The sequence below is a fragment of the Diabrotica virgifera genome, chromosome 6 (assembly GCF_917563875.1).
Source record: "Diabrotica virgifera virgifera chromosome 6, PGI_DIABVI_V3a".
Classification (NCBI taxonomy): Eukaryota; Metazoa; Arthropoda; class Insecta; order Coleoptera; family Chrysomelidae; genus Diabrotica; species Diabrotica virgifera.
The window spans coordinates 52,465,942-52,485,635 of NC_065448.1; the positions used below are offsets into that span (position 1 = coordinate 52,465,942).

Genomic DNA, 19,694 nt, shown 5'->3' on the forward strand with positions numbered 1-19,694 from the left:
CATTTCGACTAACACAAATAAACGTCAAAATATGACAATGTAGTAGCTAAATATTGGCCTAAGGGAATGGGAAAACTGTTTAGTTTTGAAATTATGTAGTTTTTAAATAAAAAGTATTTTAAATTAAAGAAAATTAATAACTCATTAATCATAAACTTTGTTTTTGATTTATTTATGCACAGCCTTGCCTCAAAACTCAATCATTCTATTCGTTCTAACAGCTATATTGCACCAAAAACTCGTACTCGAACAGAAACTTCAACTAACACAGGTTAGCGAAGTTGCCACAATTCTCTCAATGTATATTCCCTATGTCCAGCTAAACGATTTACGTACTGTATGTATATGTATATCAATATTATTTAATCAACAACTCAAAATATTCCCGATGCCATGTCAAATATTCAAAATTGTCACTGATTGTCACTGTCTGACTGACAATATGCTGACAATATTCTATTCGACTGAGTGCGTTGTATGACAAAGATAGATTTGGAAAATATTACCAAGGACATGGTGTCCATTTTTTTCGTATCCTGAAAAAACCAATAAATATTTTTGAACAATTTAAACGCAGAATGAAAGATTAAATTATTACCGAGGGTCGAAAGTCCCTTAGAATAAATAAAAAGTTTATTCTGAATGATATATTTGAAATTAAAAATCACACTAAATTTTCTCTTAGTTTTTCATCCCTGTAACTTATTAAAATAAACATTATAGAAGTTCTCATGGACTTTCAGCCCTCGCTAATAACGTAATCTTTCATTCTGCGTTTAAATTTTTCAAAAATACTTATTAGTTTTCTCAGGATTCGAAAAAAATGAATCCCCATTTGAATAGCATTGCAGCCGAAAATACGTACCCATCCCCTTAAGAAAAATTACGAAACAAACATAAACAAGAGTAACATCAGATAAAAGACTTAAAACGTCAAAATATAAACAAAGAATAAAACACTGAAAACTTTTATTTTCTACACTTCCACAAAATTTATTACAATTTATTTTCACCACAGCTGTTTCCGCAGAATGCCTTTTTCAAGTGATGTATTTTTACTATGCATCTACACTTTATAGTTTTTAAATGAATATGTTGAGTAGGGAGAGCTATTGGTCTCAAGTTGGCCATTCATAATAATTATCTGTATTTTTTAATTTATTAATTTCCATGAATTCTAGTAAAGATAGCTTAAGGTCTTTATTTCGAATTGTGTTCCTTTTGTGCCCTTTTGTGCCCTTTTGTGTTCTGCTATAGGTTTGTTAGAGGTTCTACCAGTTTGACCGATGTAATTTTTTATGCAGTCGCCACATTTAAGTTTGGATATACCACTGTGTAGGTGCTTTTTCTTTGGCTCTTGTTTGTTCTGAAAGCTGGTGTTATAATTGAACAAAAACTTGAACAGCATAATAGCCAATAGAATTAGTATCAAGGAAATCTTCGATGTGACATCCTAGTGCTGTTCAAATAAAAAATTGATAAAAAACAGCAGCAAAGAATAGAGGTAAGTCAATATCTTCACTAATGTAAATAAATCTTGAACAACAATTTTAATCCATTATCTACTTCAATATATCTACACTGCACTTTAAAACATAGCACAAAATCAGCTATGCGTTCTGAGAGTCCGCGTTCTTCAACCAATTCATTATCTGACTGGACTAAGAACCAACTAGTGCAATTTCCGATCTTTATCTCTTTTATATATGTATTAAGACAATAATTATGCGAGTACGTAGAGCATGATAATTAGAGTAAATTAAAAAAAATATCGTTTATATCAGTCATCACCATTAAACGTGAGTAGGTAGTCTGAACCTATAATATTTTTGTCTGGATGTAAGTAATCTCACAGACGTTTAGCAAATAACTATTTACCAGGGCTGTCAAGGGCAACGTATTTATAATTGAAGACCTTGGGACCAGAAGGGAGCATGCCACCAAACAATATTTTGGAGAAAACATCATTTTAAACTTATTTTAATCTCCTGAAATCCAATTTTTTTAATTTTCTTGGTAGTAAGGCCCATTAGTCCAGGGTAATAAGGTTTTTTCCATGACACTCGAGCAGCCAGGGTACTGAAGCGTTTTTCCAACAGGTAATACCTATAACAGCAAATTGTAACTATTTCCTGCGTAGGATCTGGCGGCCATTTTTATTTATAAACAATTAAGTGTCAAAAAATGGCATTTTTCCCTTTTTTTTCAAATCAATGGAAAACAGTGAAAGTTATGGTTTTTTTAGTACAAATATCTTTGAGATTATGGAAAAAGCTTTAAAATCACATATTACAAAGTTTGATATACTCATTTATTGTTAATATAATTGCGAAAAAAGGTCGGAATTGCAAAAAAAAAATAATTTCGCAATATCTATTGTAAAAATTAGTGTACAGCTTTGAAATTTTTGTCATATAAGGGTTTTTTGGTGCTTAATATGTGATAAAAATTTCAAAGCGATTCATTCAATTGTTTAAATTTTATTCAAATTGTTTATTCCAGAGAGCATTTTTTTTGCAATAACATAAGTCAGAAGAAAATAACGTTAGAACCATTCCACAGGTGTCAAATAAAAGAGCATGAGCTATATTTTCAACTTGGTTTAAAAAAAGCGAATAAAAAATGCATTTATTAGTAATAAATAATTATGCAAAAGTATCGTAAATCTTTCCTTATAAACTTTTTATTTTGTTATATAAGAAATTATATATATTTATTACAATTTTTTATCAATTATGATATAAATAACATTACTTGGTAGTTGTGCACTTAAAACAGGGTAAAAAAGTTAATTTTTTTGGAAAAAGTTATTCAAAAAGTTTATAAGGAAAGATTTACGATACTTTTGCACAATTATTTATTACTAATAAATGCATTTTTTATTCGCTTTTTTTCAACCAAGTTGAAAATATAGTTCATGCTCTTCCATTTGATACCTGTGTAATGGTTCTAACGTAATTTTTTTCTGACTTATGTTAGTGCAAAAAAAATGCTCATTGAGATAAACAATTCGAATAAAATTTAAACAATTGAATGAATCGCTTTGAAATTTTTATCACATATTAAGCACCAAAGAACCCTCATTTGACAAAAATTTTAAACCTGTACACTAATTTTTACAGCAGTTATTGCGAAAATAATTTTTTTTGCAATTCAGACCTTTTTTCGCAATTATATTAACAATAAATGAGTATATCAAACTTTGTAATATGTCATTTTAAAGATTTTTCCATAATCTCAAAGATATTTGTACTAAAAAAATCATATATTTCACTGTTTTCCATTGATTTGAAAAAAAAAAGGAAAAATGCCATTTTTTGACAGTTAATTGTTTATAAATAAAAATGGCCGCCAGATCCTACGCAGGAAATAGTTACAATTTGTTCCTATAGGTATTAGTTGTCGAAAAAACGCTTCAGTACCCTGGCTGCTCGAGTGTCACGAACAGGGTATATTTTTGTCTTATTACCCTGGCCTACATAATCGTTTGGAAATATGATATTAAATACACAATAAAAGTAACACAAATGTTTATATAACGATTTTTGAGTTTTTGAACATTTTTTGAAAAAAATATGAGACTTATCCCCTTTTGTATAAAAAATTATATTCTAAAATATGAACATAAAATGCAACAATAAAATAATTCAGTTGTCAAAATTTTCAATATCTGAAAAGTCGTCCAAATGTTCAATGTCTTCCAGTGGTTCATTATTCTCAATCTCTGGTAGAATCTGTTGGCAAGCACCAATTTCTGCCTACACTGTTTTTTGCAACCGCAAGGTGCACCTAATTTTTTTGGTTCTATTTTCTTCCCTTTTGTATTTAAATACATATTCGTAAACTAGATTTTTTTTAGTCTTGCGCTTAATTTTTTATGTCGTTGGGTATCCTTGTGCCTCCATCTCGAAGGCGCTTTCTTTTCGGGAGTTGGCAAGAGAACTCGAGAAGTCTGTGGGGTATAAACCTATTCATTTTCCTACAATAAAGTTGGTATTTTACTAAAAAGGGGTAAGCCACAAAAAACCTTTAGAACAATCCTAATATTTTTAGGTTCGAAAAATATAACATAAGGGGATAAGCCTCACATTTAATAAACTTACTGTTCCTGAGTTTATATTTTCCCAATCGCTGCAACTTCCGGATACTGTTTAGTCTTTGTCTTCTTAGGTTTTATTTAAAAACGGATCTTGGTCACTGTGTTCAGAATCAAACTCAGAAAAGTCTATTTTCCGTTTACATGCACGGGAATGTTCCGCCGCCATGTTGATTACTACTGTGGCTTGTCTCCTTCTGTTGCAATATAAAGTAATGGTGACACAACGGGACTTAACTACAGCGGCGCCATCTATGAGAAAACTGCTGAAATTTTCTGTTTGGGACATTAATATGGTCTTAAAGTGTGCGATTTCTACTTTAACTCAAGAAATTCAAGAATTGGTCACAAATGGATCTAAAACTTACTTCGAAAAAAAAAATACATGGCAATAAGAAAGAGCGTACTTTTAAGAGTACAACTGAAAACTGAATGACCAATGGGATCCTCAACAAGAAATAAAATGCTGTACCGAACAAGCAAGACAAGCTTTTATTAAATTTAAGCGTCTACTTTGTAACCGCAATCTTTCCTTCAATCTCCGTTACAGAATGGTTAAGTGCTATGTATGGTCCTTACTGTTACACGGCATAAAAAATGCCTTTTTTAACATTTTTCGGATTTTCGGATTAAATCGCTTATAACTTTAAAACTATTAACTTTTGAGAAAAATGTCAAGAAACTTATTTTATTTAGAATATCCCAACCAAAGAATCCAGAAAAAATATTTCTCGGGGGAAATAGATTTTTGAAATAGAGCGCGCCGTACCGGCAAAAAAATCGGATAAACACGCATATTTAACAATTAAAAACAATGGTATAAATTACGGTTAAACGCGATCACTCTTTAGAATCTTGAAGCTGAATGTTTAATCTTCAATTTAAGTATCTGGCAATCTCAAAAATACTAATTTAAATATGAGCCTCGAAAATGCGTATTTTCTCATTTTTTTAGATTTTAAATCGCCTATACCTGGAAAACTATCAATTTTTAAAAAAAATTACAAGATACCTTTCTTGTTTAGAATGACCGAAAAAGCCTAAAAATATATGTTCCAGGGCAAAAAAACGTGATCTTTTGTATTTGTTTAAAAAAATTGTTTAAACAATTTCTGCCCAAAAATTCCGCCCGGCACCCTTCATATTTGTTTAAAGGGGACATTTTTGAATAGGAATCCACAAAGAAACCGAATCAGAGTTTTTTCAGACGGGATCGGTCTCACCACATGGACTATAATGTGACTTATTACTTATTACGTTCAGAATAAATATTTTATCAGTATTTAGATTTATCTGATTGCAGGAGATATATTTTTTTAATTCGATAAATTGTAAATATTACCTACGCTCTTTATCAATTGATTTTTGACAGGAAAACAGGTTAAGTATCAGTAAGAATTTGTCTCAAGTAGAAACATATTGGTGGAATTCATCACAAAGATAACTGAATGATGCAAAATGTCTTCTAAATTAAGTATTTCTTATCAAGCTGATTAAATGGTTTAAGCCTTTTATCAGATCTTACACAACTTGTAGTTCTATACTTTTAAAAGATACACGATTTATAATTTTATTGTTTAGATATTTAGAAAATGTGTCTTCGTTATTTTAAACAATACTATTTTTCGTCCAAATGATCTCAATGCTTTTGAGCATGATTTTTTTAGTTGTGATTGAACTTTTTTTGTAACTGTCTTTGATATGGTTTTCGAATAAATCCATCGAACATATAAAACTATTTTTATTTACCAGTAGCAGTTTAATTCCACTTTTGACAATAATTTGCCAACACTGACAATATTGTCGATACATAAAAATGACAGTGATTAGTGTCTTGTGCATAAAAGACATACATGTAATTTTCTAAAAAGACCTCAAGTATTTCTCCTCAAGTACCAGGGCACTCCCTCACACCTCAGAGCAAATTAGGAAGTTTACCATGCAACATCTCTGTTGGCGGTTCTCAAAAATCCGTTAAGGATTTTACTGTACCGGGTGTCCCAATAAGAATGGCCCTCGGCCATATCTCAGGAACCGTTTATATTACAGCTTTGAGAAAAAAATATTTATAACAAAAGTTCCCTTGGGAAAAGTCTGGAAATTATTTTCATAATTGTAGGTCCACCGCTAGAGGGCGTAATTGAATATTAAAAATTAAAAAATCAAAATTTTACAAAATTTTCCTAATGAAAGGGCACTGAAAATACCATCATCGTATTTTTCATAAAATTCTCCGCATATTTGATTTCACAAGTTTAAGTCTACCTTTGCAAATAAGAGGTGGGCGTGAGTGAACCCTCTTATGAAAAAATGACTGTAAGTCCGGTTCTGCTATATCGATTTTTGCATTATTGGTCTTGTTGAAAACACCTCTTTTTCGCCAATGTAAGTGTCTTATTTTAGAAATAGCGTAGTATGTAATACGCTAGCTAGGAGGCGTTATTTAATTATTTTCAGAAATCTAGTTTTCTTTGGAAAATATTAAATACAAGTATGCATTTTTATTCCTGTATTACAAAATTAAACCAAATTAGCAACAGAATACTGAAAACCGCATGTCGATACCTTTTTTCTATCTCGAGATATCTTAAAAAATGTGTAAATTTTAAACATAACTGTTACTGTCACCGGTAAACGAAGTTAAGGAAAAGTAATGTGCTATGGAAAAAACAAATAAACATTTTCCAGATGTAAACGTATATAATTAATTAAAACAATAATAAGACAAACAACACTATAAAATATAACAAAGAAATAAAAGCAACTACTTACTTAGTGACGGCCTAAATGTTCAAATTGTTGCCCATCATTTTCGATGCAAGCATTTACTCTTTCAAGAGTAGATTGAACAGCAACAGATTTAACTGTTTTAGACTTTTATGTATGGGGACGGATTAAAGACCTTGTTTTTGCCGCTAGAGAAACTATCTAACCGCTATCTGGAGAATACGAAACGTCATTCATAGCATTGCGAGAGCAGAAATTGAGACTGCTGTTCAATCTACCCTTGGAAGAGTAAATGCTTGCATCGAAAATGATGGGCAACAATTTGAACATTTAGGTCGTCACTAAGTAAGTAGTTGCTTTTATTTCATTGTTATATGTTATAGTGTTGTTTGTCCTACTGTTGTTTTAATTAATTATATACGTTTACATCTGGAAAATATTTCTTTGTTTTTTCCATAGCACACTACTGTTCCTTAACTTCACTTACCGGTAACAATAACATTTGTTTAAAATTTACACTTTTCTTAAGATATCTCGAGATAGAAAAAAGGTATCGACATGCGGTTTCGGTATTATGTTGCTAATTTGGTCTAATTTTGTAATACAGGATTAAAAATGCAAATTTATTTAATATTCTCCAAAGAAAACTAGATTTCCGAAAATAATTAAATAACGCCTCCTAGCTGGCATATTACTAATTGTGCTATTTCGAAAATAAGACTCTTACATTGATGAAAAAGAGCTGTTTTCAACAAGACCAAGTATGCAAAATTCGATTGAGCAGAACCGGACTTACAGCCATTTTTTCATAAGAAAGTTCCCACTCACCCCCACCTCTTATTTGCAAAGGTACACTTAAACTTGTGAAATGAAATATGCATAGAATTTTATGAAGAATACGATGATCGGATTTCCAGTGCCCTTTGATTAGGTACATTTTTTTAAATTTTGATTTTTTAATTTTTGATATTCAATTATGCCATCTAGCGGTTGACCTACAATTATGAAAATAATTTCCAGGCTTTTCTCGAGGCAACTTTTGTTATAAATATTTTTTCTCAAAGCTGTACTATAAACGGTTCCTGAGATATGGCCGAGAGCCATTCTTATTGGGACACCCGGTACACTGTACAATTACTCCAAGTGCTCTCCAATCTGTCAAAAATTGGCCCGCTTTTGTATAAGATTAATCAATTCAATAGACTGGACTGGACACGTTGCCAGAATGAAGGACGGAAGCAAACTAGTTGAATGGAGACCAAGAGCAATAAACGTAGCAGAGGAAGACCACCAACACGATGGCAAGACGACTTACGAAAGACAACAAAAAACTGGATACAGAAAGCAGAAGATGGAACACTTTGGAGACAAACAGGGGAGGCCTATGTCCAGAAGTGGATTGAGAGAAGCTGATGATGATGATGATGAATAAATTCAAAGATGTACAAATAGTGCCTCTTTTGTGTACCAAAGTGTTGGTTTTTTGAGTACCTCATAGTTCTCACGGTAGCGTTAGTACCCGGGTGCCAAATCTCCAGATTCAGGATCTACGTGACTTGAATCGATCAAAGATATTTTAAAGACTGAGTAGTAACTACATAGTAAATAATATCCTAGCTCTAAAATTTTGGTTTACGTTTATGTTGTCTTCGATTTATGCTCTGATTTGTTTGATCCATTTGTACTTTTTCTCTTTAACAAATCGTTAGTACCTCTCAGTAGCTTTTTGAACCATAAGTGCCCATTCAGACTAAGACACTGACACTGGTGTCTGACACCGGTGTCCGCCACAGGCAGCAAAGCATTGTTTTAAATGAACGACTACAGACGAGCCACTTTAAGTGTCTGGCTGATTTTAGTGGCTCACCAATGTTTTGCTGCACTTGAACACCGGTGGCGGACACCGATATCAGGCACCAGTGTTTTAATCTGAAAGGGAACTTAGTGTTTAAGACATTCCTAAATTACAATTAAGAGTTCAGGTGTAAGTAAATACAGAATACAGCAACCTATGTTTTTAGACTCTCTCTCATTTTAGGACATTCTTCATGTTTGTACTATTCTGTAGACATTAATTTTATTCTATACATTGGTATATAATATATCAAAATTTATATTTTTTGACAGACCCCGTATACGACCAAAAAAATTTGATTAAGTCGGTCCGCTGATTATGTGAAAATGTATGACATTATTTACGAATTCTTTTATATATTACGTCTTTTATCTACTCACAGAATCTAACACCATGAAATTGGGCCACTTTTCCATCCATTGTAGAAAATTATCATGTCAGGCATGTACTTTATTGGTGACATTTATAGCTAAACCGTGTTTTTAAGCTAACAAATGCGAATTGGGCATTGCCGCATCTATAAGCAGTATCTTCTTCTTCTACGGTACTACAGCCCAAATTGAAACTTGGCCTCCTTTATTTTTTGCTCCACCTCCACCCTTGTTTGTCTGTGGCTGCTCTTCTCCATACACGGACTCCTAAAAGGGCTTTTGCGTCGCTGTTTACTGTGTCTTCCAAGCGCTTTCTTGGCTTTCCAACCGGTTTCTTTCCCTGCATTCTAGCGTTCATTCTTATCACATGTCCGGCCCATTGCAATCTTTGTATTCTAATGAAGTCTGACAGGAGTGTTTTCTTATAAAGTTGATAGAGCTCGTTATTGTATCGACTTCTGAAGATTCCGACCAACGGTTCTGTTGGTCAGTATAGGTTTCCTCGTCCAGTTTGCATTTGTCTAACCGCATACTCCAGTGCCAGGTTAAACAAAGTTAGGGCCAGCCCATCTCCCTGCCTTAAAAGTCCCTGCGAAATTTTGAAAAAATATGTCCGGTGGTTTTGTATTCATACACATGCCTGAGTTTCATCCATTGTGGCTTTAATGAGTCTAATTAGCTTGTGTGATATTGTCAATTCAGCCAATATATAGTATAGTTTGTTCCTTTTGACTGAGTATGATTGTTTGAAGTCTACAAACACGTTGTGAACATCAATGTAGTGTTCCCAGGATTTGCTCAAGATCTGCTTGACTGTAAATATTTGATCCTTTTGCACCAATACTTGCATATTAATGTTTCATTCAACCAATAAATGGTTTGAATAGTGAGAAGCACACGGAGGGGTCATGCTTAATCGTAAATATATTAACCTAATTAAATTGCAAAAATTTTAAACCAGCTACTTGTAATGCAGCTTCCGGTAAGTTGCTAATTATCAGTAAAACAAACCTTGAAATAGAAATTTCATGCCACGACCTTGATCATTAATTTTGCTAACAGATTTATTTATCTGTTTTTAGTTAAAAATAGTGAATATTATTAAACTTTCCCAGAAAGGTCAAACAAGTATTTTAGTAATAAAAAGTATTTAAGATATGATACTAGTAAACCGGTAGCTCTTAAACAAAAATGTACATAACTGGAAATGTTAAGACGTATAAAGTATATTTTATAAATATGTATTAATATCGCACATCCCGTTCTAAACAGTAGCAACGCAAAATATTGAAATTTTACAGAAGAACGCAAACAAAATAAATATGGCTTTGGTTATTTCCTAATACCTATACATTCACCGGCACAATTAACCACCCACGCCACATAGTATTTGTTTCAATTTGCAGAAATTATCAATCTTGATCCACATTTTATGAAAGATGCGGAGAAAACTACCTTTAACCCTTGCAGGACCAACCTTTTATTAGAAACACCGAGGACCAAGGAGGGTCAATAAATGTCCACATAAATTAATCAAAACCGTGCTTCTTTATTTGAATTAATTTAAAAATAACAAAAAAATCAATGGGAAAATCCCAATAGTTGGCTGTATACCATAGTTTAAAAAACTCATACAGAAGTAAAAACTTCGAGATGTATTCTAGTATAAAATCGTTTATTTAAAAACTATTTAAAAAGTCATGGATTGCAAAACGTTTTCGTTCTATACAGAACATCTTCAGTGCATCCGGCCGAGTATTTTGAAACTAGCACACTGTATATAGTGTTAACCCCATCATATATGGTTTAGACAATATAATATATTAAAATTTTATGACTACAAGTCGATGTTAATAGATATAGTGGAACACATCCTAAAAGGGTGCCATGGTTCCCTGCTCGAAGATGCTAGGTATTTGCCAATTCAATGGGCACAGACCAACTCAACTATATACTATATCTATTAACATATCCACTATATCTATTAACATCGACTTGTAGTCATAAAATTTTAATATATTATATTATGGAAACCATATATGATGGGGTTAACACTATATACAGTGTGCTACTGCACTGAAGATGTTCTGTATAGAACGAAAACGTTTTGCAATCCATGACATTTTAAATAGTTTTTAAATAAACGATTTTATACCAGAATACATCTCGAAGTTTTTACTTCTGTATGAGTTTTTTAAAAATAACACTTTTATATTATTCCTAGACTAGGGATGGGAAAAACCGGTTTTATGTTAAAACCGGTTTTTTTACTTAGCAATAACCGGTTTTACCGGTTGTTTTTTGTCCCGATTATAACCGGTTTTTTCTTTTTAAAGTAAAAACCGGTTATCAGGTTTTTACGGTGATTAGGATTAGGTTAGGTATTATTTTGGATCCCAATCATAATTATTATTCTCAAGTAATTATTCCAAACAAAACCATAATTCAAATTTTATTTTATAAATACAGAAGCAAACTGAAAGTGCAAACTCACATCAGCCAGAAAGAATTAAGTTTTATTATAATATTTTATTTCGTTGAAAAGGTATTTGTAATCATAATATTTACATAAGAAGTGATTTGGTTGAAGTAGACGCAAACATCATCTATTTTTCACACTTGACTCTTGACATTGAAAGTTGGTGAATTATTTTTCTGATTACCAAAAATAATGTTCTGACTATGAATATCGAATTACCGATTACGAATACGAATCTTTAAGAATTTCCCTACGTTTTCAAAACGATACACCCATACAGGAAGTACTAAATGAGTTAAAATGTACCTATTATACAAATATACAAACGTGTTAAAAGAAATACATGATAAATTTTTTTTGATGGTAGTAAAAATAAAAGATAAATTGCATTATACAATTTATTTTTAAGTAAAATATTTATGTTGATATTATTTTTTTTAAATCCCATTTGAAAGAGTCTTGGAAATTTTTAATAAGTTGAAATGGTTAGGTTAAATTGTATATTATTGCAATATGTATATATTAATCTTACGCTATATTATATTTAATAATAATCAATACATATATAATAATAATAAAATAATAAATAAATATAATAATTAATAGAATAAAATGGTTTTATTAAAAATTGTGTTTTATTTATATTGATATTGATGTTCTTTCGATAGTACTAATTTTGATCATATTGATATCGAGTATCGAGTCGCGTGGAGTATCGCAAACTAAAGTGCATTGTAAATGTAACATTGTAATCTATTGGATTAAAAAAACCGAAAACCGGTTTTTGGAAAAACCGGTTGTTTTTTGGCCGATTATAACCGCCAGGTTAAACCATAAGCAAAAAAACCGGTATAACCGAAAACCGGTGTTTTGTCAAAAACCGCCATCCCTATCCTAGACGTTAATGGAACAGTTAAAAGATACGAATTTATAATTTACCCGGAGTCTTCGGCTTCAGTGGAATTGGCATCATCGTAGGATGCAGAAACATTTTTGCCTTCTTGCTGTGCTTACCGCATACATACTTGCATTTTGAACAAACTATGGTCGTTTTTGCCCACTTATTGGCCTTTTTTCTTTCAGATTTTGCTAATTTGACACATGAATGATATCGTCCCTTTCCATTTTGGGATGGCGTTGAAGGTATTCAAGGGGATTATTTATAGTCCATTGTCAAGTTTTTATAAAAGTATGAGGAAATGAATTAAATTATAGAAATGCTAATTATGCTAACTAATAGGGCAGTAGTACGTCGACAACTACTAATTATTTGAGATTTTTAGGAACAAATGTATTTAGAAAATCGGATGTAATGCAATGTTGTGGATACTTTTTAACCCTCCTTGGTCCTTCTAGGGTTACGGAAAAGAAAAAGTCTAATTAAAAAAAATGATGAGTACTTATTAATAATTGGTGTTGCCGTCTCTGGCTCTTAGGACTTCTTGGAGCCGGTTCGGCAATCCATCTATGCTATCTTGGATATTAGATTGGGGGTTATTGTGCCACTTCTCTATCGCAGCCGTCTTGAACTCTCTTAAGGATGTAGGGGCTGGTACTCTTGCTCTTGCCCATTTTTTGAGGTTGTCCCAATGTGTTCAATTGGGTTAGGATCAGAACTGCGTGCCGACCTGCACTGCAATTCGAGATGACCGCTTCATTATCAGCAACGTGTTGAGAAATCGCTTTTGCACCGCTCCTGAAGCTCATACGCATTTTTTGAGGTAGGAAATGTTAGTCTGGGTGGACGTACCATTAGAAGAAAACTGCTAGAAAGAAGTTTGAGGGATTTCCGTCCAGCTCGCGTTCCACTACTGCTCCCACAACACCGTAGAGCTAGACTTGGTTTTGCGCGAGAATATGCTGACTGGACTGTGGCAGAATGGAAGAATATACTGTTCTCAGATGCGAACAGAATAGCCGTGAGATGTCCAGATGGACGTCAGCGTGTCTACAGGCGTCAAAATAAAAGGTTTGCTCCATGCACTATAACTGAAACAGTGGCTTACCGAGGAGGGTCAATAATGATTTGGAGAGGTATCTCTTACAAAGCTCATACTGATCTTGGTGTGTTCGATAGAGGCAGTGTGTGTGAATGCTCAAAAATACGTGTCAGAAGTTCTCCAAGACCATGTCATGCATTTAACACCGTTCATTGGTGAAAACTTTATATTAATGCATGAAAATGCACGTTGCCACACCGCAAGATTCACCTGTGAGTACCGTAATGAGGTCGGGATTCAAGTTTTACCATGACAGACACGCAGTCCCGATCTTAACCCAAATACACACTTGTGGGATAACCTTAAAAAACCGTTAAGAGCAAGAGGTATGGCAACCCGGTAAGGGCAAAAGTACCGGTCCTACAACAACCTCAAAAAACCGGTAAGAGCAAGAGTAAGGGGAGTGGCACAATATCCCCCAATAGGATATCCAGGATATCATGCATGGATTGCCGAGCCGACTCCAAGAAGTCCTAAGGGCCAGAGGCTGCAACTCCTCCTCAGTCGTTTCCTCATTGCTGAGTGTCGTGATTTCCTATAATACGAGCAACTATCTCTTTCCATCGGCTTCTGTCCTGAGCTTCCCTCATGAGAATATTTTTCCACTGGCTTTCTGTACTTGATCCGTCCATCGAGTAGGTGAGCGACCTTTACTTCTGCGCTCTTCAACGTTTTCCCGAAATTATAAGTCTCTCAAGATTATCATCACTTCTTCTTGCAATATGGCCGAAAAATTTAAAGACGGTGGAGAGGCAAATAGAGGAAAGTCGAGTCTGAATATTAAGCTCTTGGAGGATTGAGTGATTTGTTCTGTGTTCCGTCCATGAGATCCGAAGCATTCTTCTCCAGCACCACATTTCAAAGGCGTCAATCCTTTTTCTGTCGTCCGATTTTTAAAATTACGTTTGTTAAATATTGGATTTTTACTAAGCATCCCTTGATAATCGCCTTTTTTCAATAATTTTATTGTTTTCTTTTCTTCAAAGGTAGTTTTCACCCTATCTTTCATAAAATATGGTCCAAGATTGACAATTATTTCTGCAAATTGAAAGAAATACAAGGTGTACGGTTAATTGTGAGGTGACTGTATATATTTATTTTAGTTAGTATACATTTAAATCTTGTATCAGTATTTTACCAGTTATACCAGTACCAGGTATCTAAGAGACTCATTATTATTTAGCATGGGGTACTATTGTTGTAGGTGTGAAATTACATAAACAAGAAATCATTTCATAAAACTGGTAGAACCCTTGTTTATGGAATTCCACACCTCGAACAACAGCACCCCACTGAGCTGAATATTAATGAGTGTTTTAGATAGCTGGTACTATCCAAAAGAAAATAACACCTAAAAATCGACATTTTGATTAGAAATAATAGTTTTCCTCCACAAATATCCTAGTCCTGTCGCCAGGGGGGTACAACGGCCTCCTTAATTCAGATAGACTTACCCAAGTTTTTTTAATTATTTTGACCCGTAGAACACGAATTTTTTGGGTAACAGTTGATTTTGATCCGGATGTCGATAAGTTTGTTATAAACAAAGAACTTGAGGAATTACATAACAGCGATTTTTCGCAAAACAAAACATTTTTTTGTATTTTTGGGTGATTCTCAGCAAAAAATGGTCTTACAAGTTTTTTCGTAGGATGCATAGTTTTAGAGGTAAACGCGGTTGAACTTTCAAAAATCGAAAAAGTGCTATTTTTGAACCCGAATAACTTTTGATTAAAAAATAAAATAGCAATTCTGCTTACTGCATTTGAAAGTTCAGGTCAAATTCTATCGGTTAATCGGTTTTGATTATTTTCATTGCTAAAAATTAAGTTTTTATTTCTTAAACAAAGCCATAAACACATAGTGTTTCCCGTGCCCAATGCATGCGTTTTAATGTACGTAATCTACGTAGAAATTGTCTGTATGCGCGCCTACTAGTTCGATTTCAAATGAGAAATGCATTGAAAACATCATTCAATCACTAAGTGTTTATAGCTTTGTTTAACAATAAAAAAATTAATTTTTAGCAATGAAAGTAATCAAAATCGATAGAATTTGACTTGAACTTGACTGCTTCTGTCATATGTTGTATAATCCGTGTATACGAATATTATATACAGATTATACAACATAAAATATGACAGTAGCTCGAAACAAATGACTGTGAATGAAAAGCCCTATGGATTGGACATACTCTAAGGAAAGACCAAAATAATATAACCAGACAGGCACTCGAATACCAACCAGACGGAGGAAGAGTTAAGGGTCGTTTTCACGCTAGGTCTTATTGTACGTTTTGTGTGTCATACAAAACGTACGACAAAACGTACGTTTTGTCAATAAGCGGATTTAATTTTTTCGATTCGACAAGACGTACGTTTTGCTGTTTTCACGCTACGTCCACATGTACGTTTTGTGTGATAGGACAAATCCTATACATTTTTCGATTCGACAAGACGTACGTTTTGCTGTTTACACGCCACATTATACACTAGACAAAACGTGCTTTTTGTCGTACGTTTTGTATGACGTATGACACACAAAACGTACAATAAGACGTAGCGTGAAAACGACCCTTAAGAATAATAGCTGGAGAATATCTGTAAGTGTAAGTAACAAGAGATCATGCAAGAACTGGCCTGAGATGGAGAGGTCAAACAGAGAATGAGAAATAGAAAGGAATGGAAAAAATTTGTAAAAAATTTGAAATGAAAAACACAAGAGTATGCGCTGATCCAATCAATCAGGCATCTTTCACTTTTGGCTAAAGCGTCGTTTTCACGCTACGTCTTATTGTACGTTTTGTGTGTCAAACGTACGACAAAACGTACGTTTTGTTCAGTGTATAATGTGGCGCGTAAACAGCAAAACGTACGTCTTGTCGAATCGAAAAATGTATAGGATTTGTCCTATCACACAAAACGTACAATAAGACGTAGCGTGAAAACAGCAAAACGTACGTCTTGTCGAATCGAAAAAATTAAATCCGCTTATTGACAAAACGCACGTTTTGTATGACACACAAAACGTACAATAAGACGTAGCGTGAAAACGACCCTTAAGAAACGCAAGAGCGCCCAATACTACATAAGGAGGGAAGGCAGTGGCAGTAGATAGAGTTTTATTCTCTATTTACTGGTCCAATGTGGCATGGGAACTATACACGATATAATATGATGGTGGTCATGTAATGAAACATGATTAAAATTTTAGTCATGATTGTATAAAAATAAATCGTTTATCACGAGGAATGGGAAATCCAAAAACGCATTTCTTCAATTAATTCTGGTAATGTACGTGAAAATGGGCCACTAAAAAGAAGAAGCGACAAATATGTAAATACCGTAAAACGGCCATGATCAATATAACTTTTATATGTTCATAATTTCGTTATATTTGGAAAATTGACTGTCAATAAAAGCCACACAGTACTAACCAAACAACTAGAGATATAGAATAAAAGAATTTTCGATTCTAAATCGGAAATTCGATCAAGGGCAGCCTTTTTGAAGATGGGGAAATTTCTGAGTAACCAAAGACTCAATCTGCAAATCCGATATCGGAGAGTAAAATGTTATATCGACTCTATTCTTCTTTATGGTCCCGAAGCTTGGACTGTTACTTAATGTTGACTTAATGTTGACTGTTAATTCCATGAAGATGACATTGAAACGGTTGGAAAGTTTACATTAATATATGCCGACGGATCAGAAGATGGAGAAATACGGAAGAGAATAACGCAGGCAAACAGAGCTTATTTTGCCCTCTCCCATATATTTCGGTCTAAAAGTGTCCACCGAAATACAAAGATGAGAATCTATAAAACTTTAATTCGACCAATAACATGCTATGACAGTGAAGCCTGGGTCCTGAAAGAAACATCCAAAAACAAACTCGACACATTCGAAAGGAAAGTACTGAGGAGAATACTACTAATACTAGGACCTGTGAGGGAAAACGGAATCTTCAGAAGTCGATACAACAACGAACTTTATCAACTTTATAAGGAAGCACCCCTGTCAGACTTCATTAGAATACAAAGATTGCAATGGGCCGGACATGTGATAAGAATGGGAGAGGATATAGGCTACCAAAAAGAGCACTGAATGCTAGAATGCAGGGAAAGAGACCGGTTGGAAAGCCAAGAAAGCGCTGGGAAGACACAGTAAACAGCGACGCACAAGCCCTTTTAGGAGTCCGTGTATGGAGAAGAGCAGCCACAGACAAGCAAGGGTGGAGGCAAAAAATAAAGGAGGCCAAGGCTCAATTTGGGCTGTAGTGCCGTAGAAGAAGAAAGACTCAATCTGCAAATCCGATATCGGAGAGTAAAATGTTATATCGACTCTATTCTTCTTTATGGTCTTGAAGCATGGGCTGTTAATTAATGCTGACTTAATGAGAAAGCTGGAAGCTTTTGAGATGTGGCTTTTGAAGATAATTTTGAAAATACCATGGACCGATTATATTACGAACGAAATGGTGTTGCACATAATGCGAAGAGGCAGAGAAATCTTGACCATCAGTTAAAGGAGAAACGCAGCATATTTAGGGCACATACTTAGAAATGATAAGTACGAGTTCTTGCAGCTGATTATGAAGGATCGAAGGAAAAAAGAGGAGGTCCTTGTAGATGACAAAAAATATCCTTGCTGAAAAATTTTCGCAACTGGACCGGATTAAATACAGACGCTTTTAACAAATGGAGAATATAGAGACGAATTTGTAGTGGTTATCGCTAACCAAATGAATGAGAACTTAAGGGAAAAATTGGGTAACCAAAGTAAGTGAAAATCGTTAATGACATTAAACGTATTATTGTTTTTTTTTTCTTGTTTTGAAACTGCCTTACCATATGCTACTGATTGTTGAGATCATTAATTTCAAATAGATTATGTAAAATTACAAGTAGATAGACACTTACTTTTTAATCAACAGCGTGCTACTTATCGTTATCTTATTTTTACACAATTTTGGATTATGGTTAATGAAAATATTTTCAAAGTTTGATTAAAAAATTAGATTCTAAAATTCCCAAAATTTTGCAGAAGATAAGTCACTTTTTTTGCTTTTATAAATACACAGGATGTATTCGGTATGTATTTTCGTTATCTTATTTTTGCACAATTATGAATTATAGTTAAATGAAAATATTTTCAAAGTTTCGAAAAAATTGGATTCTCAAATTCCCAAAAGTTCGCAGAAGATAAGTCGCTTTTTTTGCTTTATAAATACTCGGTACTATCAATATTTACATTACAAATCGGTGTTTTTATATCTAACAAAGATTATGGCATATTTCTTTAAATAAATTACATGCATTATCACGAATTAATTGAATATGGTATACCAAGAAAAACCAAAGTGGTTTGTTTGGAAATACCCGTATTTATATATTTAATCAAGCCGGTCAAGTAACAATTATCAAATAGAACTAGCCACTAGACTCACCGGATCTAAATCTGCCTCCCAGAGCTCCTTTAGCTCCTCTGCTGTTCCAAAATCATAGAAAGATTTATCCACTATGTAAGTTTCCATGTTGACTTCAAAATAATCTGTTGTATATCCAGAAAGTTAAAAAATGAAAAAGTTAGTTGACACTTCACAACAAAAATCTCACTGTTAATATAGTTGATTGATTCACCAAAGAAATACAAAAAATCACTCAATTATTGCCATTTTTAAAAAGGTAAACAAAATCTCATCACGCCCCTTATAGGTATTTTTTTCCGGCACTTCGACAGTAGGCGATGATTTCCTCGATAGGCAATTGTTTTCCAAGCGGCAAATTCGAATATATTCAGGGCGTGAATAAGTTGCCGGCAACCTGTTGAAATAGCTAAATGATCGATTCGTGACTGCGACCGGAACAATTCGACGAGCACGCGGAGCGCTCTTCTGACGGTCTCGAAAGTTCAAATGAACGGTGAAGTCGGTGAATGTGGTTGCAAGAATGCAGTCGGCGTCGCCTAGCCAACCACGTTTTGAGTCGTGCTGAGTGAGCGCGACAAGTGTGCGCACTAGTACCATTCACAGAAAAGTTGATAGAATATCATATAAGATAATACGTACCGGCAAATTTAAAGAAAAGAGGTAAATTCGCAAATTTTCTTCTTACGAAAAAATTTAAATAAACTATAGAAGAAGGAAAGTGTTACATTTTAATTAT

At 33.7% G+C, this 19,694-nt stretch overlaps 1 protein-coding gene across 1 annotated transcript in view; it reads right to left on the minus strand.

Annotated features, from left to right (window-relative positions):
* The window catches only part of LOC114325904 (cyclic AMP response element-binding protein A), a 609,112-nt gene extending 589,646 nt beyond the window's left edge, over positions 1-19,466 (minus strand). The window contains exon 1 of the mRNA XM_050654157.1: positions 18,977-19,466. Coding sequence (XP_050510114.1) covers positions 18,977-19,063 — 87 coding nt within the window. The 5' untranslated portion in view covers positions 19,064-19,466. The remainder of the gene's footprint in view (positions 1-18,976) is intronic.
* Between the last annotated feature and the right edge of the window lie 228 nt (positions 19,467-19,694).